The sequence below is a fragment of the Sarcophilus harrisii genome, chromosome 3 (assembly GCF_902635505.1).
Source record: "Sarcophilus harrisii chromosome 3, mSarHar1.11, whole genome shotgun sequence".
Lineage (NCBI taxonomy): Eukaryota > Metazoa > Chordata > Mammalia > Dasyuromorphia > Dasyuridae > Sarcophilus > Sarcophilus harrisii.
Genome location: NC_045428.1, coordinates 73,264,868 through 73,282,252, shown reverse-complemented (window position 1 = coordinate 73,282,252; position 17,385 = coordinate 73,264,868). Strand labels below are relative to the sequence as shown.

Here is a 17,385-nt window from a genome sequence, read left to right as displayed (position 1 = left end):
TTTTGTCAAGAAAATCCCAAGTAGAATCACAGAGTTGAACATGAATGGAAACAACTGAACAGTAACAATCAAAACTAAAATATCAGAGTACTGTGCTAGGCACTGGGAGAGACAAAGATTAGCTGTCCATCAGTTCTTTTCCCTCAAAGAGCTCACAGTCTGTAACCCAGACCAAATAACTATAATACATAATTCATGAGAAAAAGGTCAGATAAGCGTTAGGAAAGGTCTGAAAGGAGAACGATCATTACTGATTGGAAAACCAAGAGAAATTTACCTTTAATTATTTTCTCACTACCAGTGAGTTGATTCATGAAAATTGTGTTGCTGGGGGCAGCTAGGTGGTGGAGAGAATAGAGCAATGATCCTGAAGTCAGGAGGACCTGAGTTCAAATTTGACCTCAGATATTTAATACTTCCTAGCTGTGTGATCCTGGGCATGTCACTTAACCCCAATTGCCTCAGCAAAAAAAAAAAAGAAAAGAAAAAGAAGAAAGAGAAAGAAAGAAAATTGTGTTGCTCTTTGCAAAATGCTTGTTTCCTTCTTTCCTTTTTTAGCGAGATTAAATGACTTATCTATGGCCAAACAGCTAGTAAATATCACAGATGTGATTTAAATTCAGAGCTTCCTAGTACTATAAAGATCATTATGTCCCTTATACTAAGCTAGTCCTTTAGAACTGCTGAACCAATTTATGTTTCATAGTTTTACTGTAGCCATGGCAACACACCAAGCAAATGGAATAAAACCCAGTGAGATAGAATTGGTTCAAATAGGTGTGGCTTCTCTTTATAATAGGACCACACAACTAGAGGGCTGCTAAACAGAATTATTTTATAAAGTTTTCTTGCTTTATGTGTACAAGCATACAAAGGATCTAGTACAAGAGTGAGAATTCTTCTACCACCAAAAACCATAACTCTATGAAAAGCCTAATAGAGGAGCTAAATTCTAGAGAGCTAGCTGAGGAAGGAGGGGAGCAAGCGTTTATTAAACATCAATTATGTGTCATTAAGCCCTTTACAAATATTATCTCATTTGATTCTCATAATAACCCTGTGAGGTAAATGCTATCATGATCCTCATTTCATATTTGAGGGAAATGAAGCAGACCGGTTAACTTGCATCATACAATAATAGCCTGAGGTGGAGTTGCAACTAGATGTTCCCATTTCCAAGCCTAGGGTGCTCTCCACTGCACCATCTGGTGGCTTTCTCATGACAAAACAATTAGTAAATATAAAAAGCAGGATTTAAACTTAATCTTGAGTTTCCTTTCTGACCACAAGACCAGCATGTCATTTAATCTATCATCCTGTTATATGTAATTAGGATAACTTGAATCTGGTTAGATTTTAAAGTAAAGAATTATCGGCAGTTGATTTTTTTATTTTCTTTAACTCATTTTGTTCCTGAACCTGGGATCTTTATTCTTTGGTAGGTAAAGTACTCAAATAATTATCTTAGTTTAGCTGATGCCAGATTGTTTTTTAGAAAACTGGAAAATAGAAAATCAGTATTCATAGATGTGAAAAGACAAACCTCCAAGGAATTAAAGTCTTCAATTTGATATTGAGCAGTAATATTTATTTTTCTATATTCACATGATTTTATTTTACACATGTGTAATGGTGTCCATTAAACTGTACCTCTGCATTATCTACTGGGCTCTCCTTTTTTTAAAAAAATGTCTTACTTCATAGGCACTGTGAACCCCACCAAATGTGGCTGCCCCTTTGCCCTCAAGATGGCAGCCTGCCAACTTCTACTAGAGATCACTACCTTCTTAAGAGAGACCTTCTCCTGCTTGCCCCGCCCACGTACTGAACCTTTGGTGGTAAGTAAGTATGGAAACTAAAAATAAGAAAATAGCTTAGACAGGCTAACACAAAGGTTCTTTTGCTTTCTCAGCCTTCTACATTCTACATTCTCCATGAACAAACAAATTAAAAAATTTTATAAGTCAATTCAACATGATTCTTATTTTAAAAAAAAAAAAAAAAAAAAAAGGAACATTCTTTTCCCAAAAATCCTATCAAAATTTAATTTTCTGCTGAGATATTACAAAAGGTTATATTGCTAGAGAAAATAATTGACCCACTGTCATTGTTGTTACTCTGTGAAGATCCAGGAACTAACTGGTTGTCTTTTTAATGAGGAAATACTGTTGTTATTGATGTGCCCCAAATTTTCAAAAAATGGCAGATTGTGTGTCATAACTGAAACCCAGTTTTTTTTATAATAAAATCTGTACTTTTGCCTGTTTTCAACTCCTTTGAGAGAATGTTTCTCCCAATAAGCACATTATCATCTAAGTCATAAGTAATAATGATAATGATATTGATATACAATAATAAAACCCTACTTTTTTTTCAATAAAAACTGTGCTTTTGCCTATGTTTTTAACTCTTTGGGGAGAATATTTCTCCCAATAAGCACATTATCATCTAAGTCATGAGTAATAATGATAATGATAATAGTAACATCAACAATAATAAAACCCTACTTTTTTTTTTCAGTAATATCTGTGCTTTTGCCTCTGTTTTTTTACTCTTGGGGGAATGTTTCTCCCAGTAAGCACATTATCATTCAGGTCATGAGTGGTAATAATAAGGCTACCAATAAAACAACAATAGTATTTCCATAGCATTTAAAGGTTTGCAAAACTACAGAAATTATATCTCATTTTATCTTCACAATAATCTGGGAAGGTAGATACTATTATTATCCTCATTTTATAGATGAGTAAATTGAGGCAAATGAAAGTTAAAATAACTTGTCCAGGTTACACAACTGTTTAATATGTCAGGCAGGATTTGAGCTTATCTTCCTAATTACAAATCCAGTCTTCTATCCACTGGGCCACCTAGCTGAATATATATTTCCTCTTCCCCAGGCTATCTCCTAATTCCTTCAACTGACTGATTTTAAATCTCTTTACCATCCTGTTTGCCCTTGAGCTTATTCATGTCTTACTCAAAGGTAGCATCCCAAACTTAACTCAATACTCTGTTGTGATCACAGAAGAGAATACTAATATCAGTACTAATATCAGATCCCCAATCTTGGTCTCTATGCTTCTATAGTCCCTGAGAGTCTCAAGATCTTATGCAGATAAATAATGACATGCTAACTACACTTCTACCATCCTGTAAAATTTATTTTCTTAGGCTCAATTGTGAGACTTTGCCCTTATCACTACTAAATTTCATATTGACCTTTTGGATAAAGAAATAGCTTTGGTGTCAGGAAGAACTGAGTTCAAGATCCGCCTCTCACATATTATAATAGGCTGTGCTATACTGGTCAAATCACTCAACATCTCAGTAGCCTTGGCAACTCTACCAAAAATTACAAATTGAAGAATAGGAAGTAATTAGCAGTATAAAAGGAATTTTCTATATCAGTGAAATCAGATTTGGTTGTCCAAATCATATTTTGAGATTCAACCCAATGTATTAACCTACTGATATCTTGTATTTCATGCTCATTCTGCCACCCAGTGGATTAGCTATCACTCTGGGCATTTTGTTATCTGCAAATGTGATAAGCATACATTCTATGATTTTAACCAAGTCACTAATAAAAACAGAACAGGGTCAAATGCAGATGCCTAAGGTACTCAAACAGAGAATTCCTTCCAAATTTATATTACATAATCAATTACTACATTTTGGCTATAGCCATTCGATCCCTTTCAAATCTAAATTCCAAATTGTCCAATTAACACTTAACCATCTTTTCAACAAAAAGAAAATGGAGAATCTTGATCTCTTCCTAAAATCTAGCTACTTTTACCCAATCTATCGGTAACATTAAAAAAAAAATTACTTTATCTGGAATTACTTGTTCCTGATGAAGGATAATGGCTCTTTGTGATCACTCCTTCTTTTTAATCATACTCACTAGTTATCCCTTTGGAAAATTCAGTCAATAAGCATTCATTAAGCACTTACTATGTGGTAGGCATTGTTCTTAGTGACGTAGATGCAAAGAAAGTTAAAAACTGTCTCTGCTCTCATGAAGCTCACAATGTAAACAAGTGGATAACACTAAAGCAATTATGTACTAATAAGATTTATTTATATGTGTGTGTATATATGTATTTACACATATATACACACACATATATATATGATATAAGATAAAGAGAATCAATAGAGGAAAAACACTAAGGGAATATTAAAGAAAATCAGGAAAAAGCTTCTTTTGGAAAGTAAAATTTTACTTTGAATTCGAAGTCAGAGAAGCCAGATTAAAGATAAGAAGAGCTGGATGAAAGACAACCATAGAAAATACCCAGAGTTGAGAAATGAAGTATATTGTATGAAAAAAATTAAGGAAGCCAGTATCATTGTATCACAAGAGTTATGTAGCAGGGAGCAAGGTCTATATTTTTCAAATATTTATCTTTTATATACACATATATTTATATATAAATATATATTTATACATATACTTCCTCAGATACTCCAAACTCCCAGTTACTCAAATAAATTCATATACATAAATATACACACACATGTTTTATATTGTGCATATGTACTCATACATGCATGTGTTTGTATGTATATTAAAGTTCACTATTACAAGGGATAAGAGTTATGGAGGAAACAGAGATTGCAATCTTGTCACTGAACTCATGAAGGAAGGAAGAAGAGTGATTGGGAAATCAGTTGATACCGGCTACCAGTATCTTGAATGGTTGACCAATATAGATTGAATGAATCTCAAAGGAAGAAAGGTTATGGAATGATGGAAATAAAGGGAAGACTGGAAATGTCAGTGGGGAGCAAGAAGGATGCCAATTCCTTCACTAAGTCAGGGGGTAAATGTGAAAGTACAGTCACTGTAGAAAGGATGGCTAGGGAAGCTATGTCATCAGGAGAGAGCCAGTGATTGCAAAATTCAGCATTTACAAGATGGAAGAATGAGGCAATGAAAAGGTTTCAGATAAAAGCAAATTTGTTACTTGTAGAACAAGCATTCCAAAGAGTATGATGAAAGTGGGGTGTGGCTTCAGAAGGAGATCTAGATTAAGTTCATAGGAATAAAGGAGTAAACAATGGAAAGAGAAAGGAGTTTGAATAATTGCAGGCTGAAGGGAGAAGATGTTCCCTCTAATTGGAATGAAGAAAGGATAATGGTGTGGGAGTTTGTGAGGGTTATGATGTGGAAGTTTGTTAAAAATTGAGGAATGAATTCAGGTAATTATCAGCATCACTAGTGGAGAATCATGTAGCTGGAAAGCTATAAAAAGGAAGGGAGAGGGAAAGGTGATATCCATATGGGTCCAACCTATCTCCCCTCCAGGAAAATGGTGTAGGGTTAGTGATTTGCCTAGAAATTTAATTCACTCTAGCTTGTCATTTTCATACTATATTCTTTCTCTTATTGAAATTAGGACAATATCTGTCTTTTCTCATTCTATAACATTAGTACCATTCAAGAGAATGTTGCAGAGTTCCCTAAATAGGTCTCAGCATGGCATTTTTCCTGTATGCATTTATTCTGTATTTTATGAGTTGAACATATCAAAAGCAATTGAATGATCTTACTTTCTTGGATTTCAACTCCTCAAACATTTGTGGTTATTGCCGTTTTTCCAGTCCATATACCATTCTCCTTGACAGAGAAAACAGGTACCAAGTGGGTTAGCAGTAAGTGCTCCAATATGGTTGGTAATCTTAACCATTTCAAGCAGAGATTTTATTTCTTTCTCCCGCTCCCCAACTTTTATTTTTATGCATTTAACATTCCTCATCAACCTCATTCTGATTTTTCTTACCCCAATACCATTCTTGATGGACTATTTCATATTTTTTAATTCACTTTTTGTTACCTCCATCTCCTTACTTTGGATCAGCATGAATGATGAAAATATTGATTGTATTTCTAAGTTCTTCAGTTTCTTGCCGCAGACTTCAGAATATATAGCATTGTTTTATATATTCCTGCTTATATTCATGTGAATTAATATCTGTAGGGTGGAGGGCATAGGACTTTCAAGGTCATATAGTTATATTGAATGAAGTTTGGATGCAGTCCAGAGATAATAAAACCAAAAAGAGTCAAGGATGCATTTAAAAGTCGGGGGGGGGGGGGGGGGGGTTGCCAGGCTAGAATCAAAACCATGAGATCATGAGAGAAACAAACAGAGCAAACAGGAAATGAAGTCAGTCACATACAAGACTGAACTAGATAGACTTTGTGAGATAAAGCAAGAGACAGACAGATAGAGGGGGTATTTATAAATGTTCATTATGTGCCAGGCATTGTGCTAAATTCTAGATATACAAATACAATATATTCTCATAATGGAAGGAAAAAACCTTATAAAGTGGAGTTGGAAATGGGAAATAGGGATAGTAAAAGAGAGATAAGGGCATTCACATAGAGGCAAGGCAGCTGGTGGTGAGATGGAGCAGTCAGGAGAATGAGTTGAACTGGGAATGGAGTAAGCATTTTACAACAGAGTCACATGGAGAAATCATGGCCAGAAATCAAATTCTACAAAGATTTATTAATCCTTCTATATGAAAGCAAAATTGAGACTTGGTATTTGACAAGACAAAACAGTACCTCCCCTCAAGGAGCTTAGATTGTATTGGTGAAAGTGACATGTATATATACAAATTCATACAAAATAAATACAAGTTCATTTAGTTGGGAGAAAAGGGAAGATGCTAATAGCTGGGGGAGGGATCTGGAAAGCTCCATATAGATAATGATACTTGACATGAAGTTTGTTTTTTGTGTTTTTGTTTTTTCATTTTTTTAGTATTATATTTTTCACCAGTTACATGTTAAAACAATTTATATCATTCATTTTAAAACTTTGAGTTCCAGATTTTTTCTCTTCTTCTCTTCCCACCTCAGCCCCATTGACAATACAAGCAATTCAGTATAGGTTGTACATGTGTAGTCATGCAAAACATTCCTGTAATAATGTTGTGAAAGAAAACACAGATCCCCCCAAAAAAATCCTCAAGAAAAATAAATAAAATAAAAAACAAAGTTTGCTTCAATCTGCATTCCAATGCCATCGGTTCTTTATCTGGGTATAGACAGCATTTTTCATTGCAAATCATTCAGAGTTGTTTGGGATTATTGCATTGCTGAGAAATAGTTATGTGATTCACAGCTGATCTCATTTTATAACATTGCTGTTACTTTATACACAGTACATTTCCCTTTGTATCAACTTATAGAAGTCTTTCTGGGTTTTTCTGAGAGCATCCTGTTCATCATTTCTTATTGCACAATAATATTCCATCACAATTGCATATCACAATTTATTCAGGCATTCCCTAGTTGATGGTCATCCCCTCAATTTTCAATTATTTGTCCCCAAAAAAGAGTTGCTATATTTTTATACATATAAGTCATTTTCCTTTTTGTTTATCTCTTTGAGGATACAGTCCTAGTAGTGGTAATTCCTAGGGCAAAAGGTATTTGATATGAATTTTAAAGGAAAATAGGGATTCCAAGAGTTAGAGATAAGCACCAAGATTTATATGTGAAAAACAATATGAAAGCCATAATGACATCTATAGTATATATGAAAAAGGAAAAATGCATAAGATTGGAAATGTAATGTGAAGCCAGGCTGTAAAGAGTTTTGAAAGGCAAACAGAGGAGTTTGTTTGTTCCTTGGGTAACAGGGATCCATTAGAGTCTTGAACAGAAGAGTGAGTCAGTCAAACCCATGTTTTAGAGGCAATTCGTCTGTAAGCATTTAAATCCTTACCATATGTCAGGTACTGGTAATCACCAGCAGCTTTGTGTAGGATGGATTGGAGAAGAGAGAGACCTGAGTCAGGGAGATCAATTAGGAAGCTCTTGCAAAAGTCTGGATTGGTGAGAAGTGATATTGGCTTAAACAAAGTTGGTGAGGCAGATAAATGGAACACTGTCCCTGGAGTCAGGAGGACCTATGTTTAAATTTGACCTCAGACACTTACCCCCATTGTCTTGCTCAAAAGAAAAAAAAAAGTTTCCACCTGTGTGAATAGAAGAAAAAGGACAAATAGGAGAAATATTTTTTAGGTAAAAACTGACAAGACCTGGCAATTTTTACGTCCATGGGGATGAAGGAGAGGGTGGTTGTTATGGGAGCCACCTACTAGTGGCTGCTGGGGATCTAATTCTAACCAGCAGAATAGACCCTTTCATCTGAGAAGATGATAATGATACAAGGATACTAAGAGGCTGTTGCATTCTCTGAACTCTCTCCTCTTCCCTCTTGACTCTGATTTATTTCATTCCCAATTCACAAGCAACGTCAGTAAAGGCTGATTTGCAATTCCTTCAAGTGTGTTATGATTCACAGCTGGGGGTGCTGTGAATCCAACCCAGCCCTTAATGCTACAATCCCCTTTAATCCTTTACAGGCTTTCTGGGTTTCTCACTTAGGCATGATCCTTAACAGATGGTGACAAGAACAGCAAGGTTCCTTTTTCCTTTCTTTTTATAAAATTTTATTTTAATAGGATATTATTTTTCTTTTCTTATTATTTATATAGCTTTTTATTTACAAGATATATGCATGGGTAATTTTTTTTCAGCATTGACAATTGCCAAACCTTTTGTTCCAATTTTTCCCTTCCTTCCCCCCACCCCGACCCCCTCCTCCAGATGGTAGGTAGACCAATACATATTAAATATGTTAAAGTATATGTTAAACACAATATAGTATACAAATCCATACAATTATTTTACTGTACAAGAAGAATCGGACTTTGAAATAGCGTACAATTAACCAAATCAAAGGAAGGAAATCAAAAATGCAAGCAGACAAAAACAGACGGATTGGAAATGTTATGTAGTGATTCACACTCATTTCCCAGAGTTTTTTCGCTGAGTATAGCTGGTTCTATTCATTATTGAACAAATGGAACTGATTTGGTTCATCTTGTTGTTAAAGAGAGCCACATCCATCAGAATTGATCATCATATAGTATTGTTTTTGAAGTATATATTGATCTCCTGGTTCTGCTCATTTCACTCATCATCAGTTCATGTAAGTCTCTCCAGGCCTTTCTGAAATCCTCCTGCTAGTCATTTCTTGCAGAACAATAATATTCCATAACATTCATATACCACAATTTATTCAGCCATTCCCCAACTGATGGGCATCCACTCAGTTTCCAGTTTCTGGCCACTACAAAAAGAGCTGCCACAAACATTTTTACACATACAGGTCCCTTTCCCTCCTTTAAGATCTCTTTGGGATATAAGCCCAGTAGTAACACTGCTGGATCAAAGGGTATGCACAGTTTGATAGCTTTTTGAGCATAGTTCCAAATCGCAGCATATTATTTTTCTAATTACATTTAAAGATGGTTTTCCCATTACATTGAATTCCCAATCCCTATATTTATGCACACCTGCATTTTTGATTTCCTTCACAAGCTAATTGTACAATATTTCAGAGTCTGATTCTTTTTGTACAGCAAAATAATGGTTTGGTCATGTATACTTATTGTGTATCTAATTTATATTTTAATATATTTAACATCTACTGGTCATACTGCCATCTAGGGGAGGGGGTGGGGGGGTAAGAGGTGAAAAATTGGAACAAGAGGTTTGGCAATTGTTAATGCTGTAAAGTTACCCATGTATATATCCTGTAAATAAAAGGCTATTAAATAAAAAAATAAAATAAAATAAAAAGATGGTTTTCAACACTCATTTTTGTAAGATTTTGAGTTCCAAATTTATTTTTTCTCCCCTTCTCTTTCCCTTACCTCTCCCCTTCCTACACATCTGATAAAGGTTATACATGTACATTCATTTTTAATAAATTTCCATATGAGTCATGTTGAGAAAGAAAAATCAAAACAAAAGAAAAAAACCATAAGAAAGGAAAAAAAGCAAAATTTTTAAAAGGTGAAAACAGTATGCTTTGATCCACATTCAATCTCCATAATTCTTTCTTTGGGTGCAGATGGCATTTTCCAACATAAGTCTATTGGAATTGTCTTGGATCAGTGCATTACTGAGGAGTTGTCTATCATAGTTTATCATCACATAATCTTGCTTTTACTGCATACAATGTTCTCCTGGTTCCGCTCACTTCATTCAGCGTCAGTTCATGATGCTTTTCTGAAATTTTTCTAGGCTTTTCTGAAATTAACCTATAATAAGATTCTAAATCTTGGTAACTTGGAGATACCCTAAACAGAAATAGGGAAGTTTGGAAGAAGGTAGGTTTAGAGTAAAAGATAATGAACTCTGTTTTGAACACAAATATAATAAATTTTTAAAATTGTAAATATTTCACTAAATGTGCATGAATTTAAACTGCATGACTCCATTTAACATTAATGAATGCTCTGAAGCTAAATCCTAAATTTGTCATGAAGAGAAAATTAGCATTCTAAACCTGATTAAGCCAACATAAAGGGTTGTAAATGCTTGAAATTATTTCCTAGGCGATGGCACTGAAATAAGAATGAAAAATTGAGAATTAAGCATAAATATTGCCAAAATGAAAATGCTCTAAAGATTTAATAAAAACACTTGCAGCAGGAGTGTTTGCAAACATCCAACGTATTTTATTAATGCAATAAAATTTTCACAGCACTGGAAACCTACAGTTGACTTAGGGTAGGGAATAACATCAATGTCTCTAGAGGCACAGGAGTGGATCAATAAGGAAATTCAACAAGAAGCAGTGAAAATAATGGGCCCTAGAGAGCTGGCAAGAATCTGAGCCTACTGCCAGGAAAGAGACATATATGATTAAAAAATAAAAATAAAAACTTGGCAAGGTCAGATATGCAATAAAAGACAGTGCCAATATCTGGTGGTAAAATATCCAAGGTCATAGACTTAAAAAATGAAAGAATAAGCAACCAAAATCCTATCTTTAAAGTACAAAATACCACAAGCAAGAATAAGTACTATTCTAAGAAAATGATATGTATACTATATTAGTATGGAGGTAACATATCACTGAGTGCCTTGGGCATGATAGAAGTAAGTACACAGGAAAGGGCAGCAGATATTCCAGTACCAGACACATTTTATCTGTTTCACAATTTTGTTCAGGGCTAACAGTCTACATATATATAGCTTCCTAATTGGAAATTAGTTTTGAAAGAAGACTTTGAATGGGGCTTTTGCATTGGGAAAAAAAAAATGTATTGTCATTTTAAGTAAATCCTGAAATGGATTTATATAGTTCCATCCTGTCCATTTCTCCAGATCTATACATATATATACATGATATACACACACAATACACACACACACACACACACACACATATGCACCATCTCACCATCACTATTATATAACACACACACACACAAACACACACACACAAAATCCCAGAAAAGCCAGTTTTTTATGATTGTTCATCTAAGGGAGAATAATTAATTTTTTAATTTATATTCTAAACCTTTTAATTTCCAAATAAGACCATCAAAGAAATTCTTTAGAATTATGAGCTCAGTCCTAACAATGGCTCTTTTAGCCTATTAAAAATGTTTCCAATAAAATTAATTGAATGCATATTGAAAAAAAAGTGATGATAAAAAGAAACAGTCTAATGTGAAAGGCACAAAAATTAAGATTCAAAACAGTTGGATTCATCTGTGGATTGGCCATATACTGGATTTACAGACATAGTCAAGTCACTAAGTCACTTAATTTCTGTGAGTCTCACTTTGTTTATGTGTAAAATGCATTTAATATTTAAACTATATGCTACACATTAGAGAAGATCCAAAGAAATAATGTATGTGAAAGTGCTTTACAACTATAAAGAGCTACACAAATATAGCTATATTATTAAAACACACTAGTGCTCAGGAACCAAACAAATACAATTCAACTAACAAAGAAAAAAGCAAATGTTCAATCATTATATTTATTCAGCCTCTATTTTTGGTAAGTCATGCACATATGTACACAAGCTAACCCTATAAAACCAAGCAAAACCTAATCATAAAGAATTATTTGAAACAAATTACAACACTAGAGTTCAAATGCAATCCTAAGTTTTAGATTTAAGAAACACATTAAAAATGTTCAGTGAGGGGAGATAATTCAAATTGAAGCACAGTATAGTCCAATTTTTATTTTGTGCTCAAAATAAGGAATGCATACTAATTATCTTTGACTAGAAAATGAAAATTAAATACAACAGTACTTTATATATTTTAATGGATTAATTTCAGAGAGGTAGTTTAAATTTCTAGACTTCTTTTGAAAGCATTCTAATAAGTTCCATATGGAACATTTTTCTAGGCATATTTTTTTCATAAATATAAGCATTTATGAAGTACCAGTGTGTAATTCTTACATTTTTATATGGAGGAGCAATCATACATATAAAACATAATATTTTGTCTAATTGAAAACTGCTAAAAAAAAGCAGTCACATACTATTTGTAAATTCTATTATATACTAACATACAATTTCTATTACATACTAACAACACAAAAAAGATAGAGTTTTTTTTTTCTTCAATTTCCTATGAAATAGGATACATATTATTAGATAATATAATTCATTTTTCATTGAAATTTATTAAGAATTTCTCAGGAAATCAATCAACAAGCATTTAATAAATGTGTATTATGTACCAGTCATCGTGCCAAGCCCTGGGGATAGAAAGAAAGGCAAAAGTTTCTATCCTCAAGGAACTTCTATTCTAGTGAATAAGATAACCTGCAAATAAGTAAGTGTAGACAGGACATATACAAAGTTGTCAAAAGGCTGTCTTACAGGGGAAGATAATAGCAACTAGAGAATAAAGAAAGACCTCCTTGAGAAGGTTGGATTTGAGTTAAATCTTAAAGGAAACTAGGGAAGTTCAGTGGCAGGTGTAAATAGGGAGTACATTCCAAACACAAGGAACAGCCACAGAAATGGGAAATTGGATGTTGTGTGCTTAAAAAAAAAAAAAAAAAAAAAGCAAATAAGTTAGTATCACTCGGTCATGAAGTACTTGGAAAGGAAAAAAGTATAAAAAGACTGATAGAAAAAGGCCAGTTATTAAAAATATATATATATATATTAAATGCCAAATAGAAGATTAAATATATTTGATCCTGGAGATAATAGGGTGTCATTATATTTTACTGAGTAAGGAGGGTAACATAGTCAGACCTATGTTTTTGGTAATTCAGTTTGGTAATTAGATGGAGGTTAACTTGAAGTGCGGCAAAACTTGAGGCAAGGAGACCAATTAGAACACCAATACTTTGGGAGTCCAGAGGGGAAGCAATAAAGGCCTAAATTAAAGTGAGAGCTATGTACTACATTGTGGGAAAATATATTTCATGAGTTGACATGACAGTTGAGGCTGACAACAAAGTTGAGAGGATGATGAGCACCTTAACAATAATAGAGAAATTCAGAAGAGCATTTGAGGAATAAAATAATGAATTCTGTTTGGCATATGTTAAGTTTGAGGTACTTATGACTCTCCAGTTAACGATGACCAAAAAAATAGCTCTGATGCCATATTGTAGTTCAGAAGAGACACCAGTGCTGAATATGTGATCTGAGAACCATCTATATAAAAATGATCGTTGAACCCATGGGAGCTGATATGATCATCAGATGAGGTAGTATAGAGGAAGAAGAAAAGACCCATGAAAGAACCTTGGGAGACCTCCACTGTTAGTGGGTGTAACATGGTTAAAGATTCACCAAAAGTATCAGAGAAGAATGAAAAAAGAACAGTGGAACCAAAATCTAGAAAAGAAACTATCATAGTACCCCTCAATACTCAGTGGATCACTTAAGCTAAATCTCCTTCAAAATGTCATATAGAAGGTGCTCCCTTTAATTAATAGAATATAATAAATCTTCATTGACCTTGTTTAGGAGTGCATGGTATATAATTTACTTAATGTTGTTGTTCAGTCACTTTTTACTTGCATCTGACTTTTTGTGACCCCTTTTGGGATTTTTCTTGGCACAGATACTGAAGAGTTTTGCCATTTCCTTTTCCAGCTCATTTTACAGATGAAGAAATGGGGCTAACAGAGTTAAGTGACTTGCCTAGTAAATGTCTTAAAAAGTTGAGTCTCCTGACTCACTGCCTGGTGCTCTATCTACTGCATCACCTAGCTCCATTTAAAATGGGCTTTCTTTATATGTTGTACTTTCCCAATCCTGAAGTAACGTTGCCTAGTGGGTGAAAATTGGTTCTCCCAAGCAGCATGTCAGAGTAGGCGTAAAAGTACGTGTGTTCAAGTTCCAGCCTTGCCATTTGCTACATTATGTAAACTTGGACAAGTCACTTTCAGTATCTGGGGCTCTGGTTCATCCCCTTTAAAGTGAGGAAATTAGATTATAGTCCCTATGGTCTCATCAATATTAAAAGCAAATTCAAAAGCAAATCTATGCTAAGAGGGCAGCCAATATTAATTAATTAATAAGACAGGCAGAACTGTGATGAAGGACTTTTAGATGATTGCAAGATTATTAGGGGGTAGCAGGAAGGAGAGTGTTATGCTACAGATTCAAGAATAGCTATTTAAATAGGTAATCTAAAGTCTGCATCCAGTGGAAAGAAAATTAGCCATAACTAGTAGATTTTGAATGCAGCTCCATCTGCTTCTTCCATTTCAATTGTCTTGGAACACACCTTTGAATGTTCCACCTTGATGTTTCAGGACCTCGAGAGCTGCCGACTTCGGCTGGATCCTGAGTTAGACCGGCACAGGTATGAAAGGAAGATCAGCTTTGCTGGTATCCTGGATGACAATGAAGATGCAAAAGATTCTCTCCACAGCAGCAGTCACACCCTCAAGTCTGACACAGGCGTTGAGGAGAAGAAAGGTAGGTAAAAAACTAAGACACTTTCATGGTTCAGTGTTTCTTGCAAGGCATATAGCTTGCAAGAAATTGTGCCAAAAGGAAACCATGAAATATTCCCAAAAAGTTTATTGTCTTTGACCTCTATGGCTGGGTTTATATAATGACAGAGACTAATACAGTTTACCAAGTCATGGGCAAACTGAGATAAGGACTTAATTCCCAGTGGTCGAAATAAAAGCAAAAAAAATAGATACAAGTCTTTCATTTATTCCTTATCTCAGTTGCCTTTTCAAGGTTTCCTTCATCAATTAAAACATGAGAACATTGCATTATTTCAAAACAATAGTCTCAGTGTTTGTTGTGAATGGTAGTGCTCTGGACCATTTTTGCTATATGTTTCATAATGGATAACCCTGTTATTTGGGAGAAAAAAGATGGAATTTTTGTCTATGTTATAAATGAATATGATTAGAGGTTGGTGACATACAGTGAAGCCTATATGGTTTTCACATGACATTTTATAATCCTACAGTGTGCCAAAAGTCTCATAAATCATTAAAAATGGAAAATTAATGTAAGGAGGCGGTGGAAAAAAAGAGAAAATAAAACTTGCAAATTTAAAAACTAAAGTCGAGGTTAGAGCCTCAACTATATTTGGTAAGGACAACAGAACGTCTTCCATCTTTTTTTTTTTAAGCACATCTCATGCTAATTTTTCCATATACTGTCAAGATACAAGTGTTGCAATACAAAGACTATATGGTGATTTAGTTCATTAAACTACATAAAGTAGTGGGGAGGAAGGGGAGGAAAAGGTATTTATAAATAGCTAGTTTTAGATTCAAGAGGATCTGAGTTTGAATCATAATTGGTGGTGAAATTATTGGTCTTAATTTTTTTGAACCTTAACTTTGACATTTATAAAATGTGAGAAGTGAATTCAATGACTTTTAAGGATCTTCTCTCTTTAAATCTGTGATCCAAAGATCCTGTAATGTGTTTGTACAAATCTATGTGAAGGCTAAGTCATTTTAAAATATTTTTAATATGGTAGTATTGTCTTAGAGATTATTTTAGCTTCATGATTTTCATCAAGGCTTTTTGCCAAAATGAATCTGAGTAATACATACCAACCAATGATTAATGCCTATTTCCCCATTCCTGTAAATCTAGTACATCAGAATAGGAAGATTGCAAGAAATCACTAGCATAAAAATTAAATATATGCCTACATATGTATATATAATGTAAAAATGAAACTGTACATACAAATACATACTATACATACAAATACATATACATGTTGATATAAACATACATGTACACATACACATAAAGGAAGAAGCCTTTCATGAAGGTTCTGTTTTTCAAACTGACCAGCTAAAAATTTTAAATCTTCATTTGTTTATTTTGCAGGCTTTCGTTATCAATTGCTAAACCCAACTTAAAGGTTAAGACCAGAACTCCTTGATGACTTAAGTGATTTCATACCCTCTGTTTCCTCAAAAGCTAAAAACTGGATAGGATTAATGGCTAAATAAACTGCTTGTGATGATCATTTTGATCCTTCCAAAGATAGCTGTAATCGGAGGTCTCTTTAGGGAGAAGAATTGTCTAAGATATGTGACTGCTAAACCAGGCCACCACAACCCAGAGCTCATTGGGTAATTTCATGTAGTTTACAATACCAGCCTTTATAGCAATGATTGGGTTAATTAATAGAATTATCCAGAATTAATTACTAGGATAGTCAATTATAAGAAAATTGTAGTTATAGAGAGCTAGTCTGTGTTAGTTCCAAGTTGGTGGTCCCAAGCTGGGTTTTCTTTTGGCAAATTATATTTTGCTTATATTTTTTTTTTAAAGAAAAGAACAGTGAGCTCATCAAATGGTTTCAGTGCAGGAAACAATGAGTCTGCCCAATCTACCTCAGCACTCTTAGAAAAGCAAATTGTTTCCCAACTGCCCACCCGGATTTTCTCTCCTGGGAATATCAGCAGCTATAGTTTCCTTTGAGAATAAATGACAGACATGTATACTTATTGTGTATCTAAGTTATATTTTAATATATTTAACATCTACTGGTCATCCTGCCATCTAGGGGAGGGGGTGGGGGGGGTAAGAGGTGAAAAATTGGAACAAGAGGTTTGGCAATTGTTAATCCTGTAAAGTTACCCATGTATATATCCTGTAAATAAAAGGCTATTAAATTAAAAAAAAAAAAAAAAAGAGAATAAATGACAGAAAGTTTTGGAGATGATGATGATGTAGTCATCTGGTGAGCAATAGGTCTAGCAGTTCCCAGTCACCTTTGGGAAACTTTCAGTCAACTCCAATATCGGTTTCTAGGCAGCATGCGCAAGAACATATATCAGAAGGGAAAGGATACTAATGATCTCTCTACACATGTCTGAAATCAACTGAACCTAAGCAGAAATTTAAGTGTAAAGTAATTCATTTATGTGAATTAAGAAGACCCATGTATCAACCAAATCAACAAGATTTTCTTTTTCACATTCCTGCTGATTATTTGTTGTCATGTATTAATGTCATAAATTTCATTGTTGAAGGATCATTATATCATTTTTATATACAATCC

At 34.1% G+C, this 17,385-nt stretch overlaps 1 protein-coding gene across 12 annotated transcripts in view; it reads left to right on the top strand.

Moving 5' to 3' along the window:
- The window catches only part of UNC80 (unc-80 homolog, NALCN channel complex subunit), a 218,240-nt gene that overhangs the window by 99,438 nt on the left and 101,417 nt on the right, over window positions 1-17,385 (top strand). For all 12 annotated transcript variants that reach the window (XM_031958127.1, XM_031958131.1, XM_031958126.1 and 9 more), the window contains exons 25-26: window positions 1,705-1,838; window positions 14,642-14,807. In XM_031958127.1, the coding sequence (XP_031813987.1) occupies window positions 1,705-1,838; window positions 14,642-14,807 (300 nt within the window). The remainder of the gene's footprint in view (window positions 1-1,704; window positions 1,839-14,641; window positions 14,808-17,385) is intronic.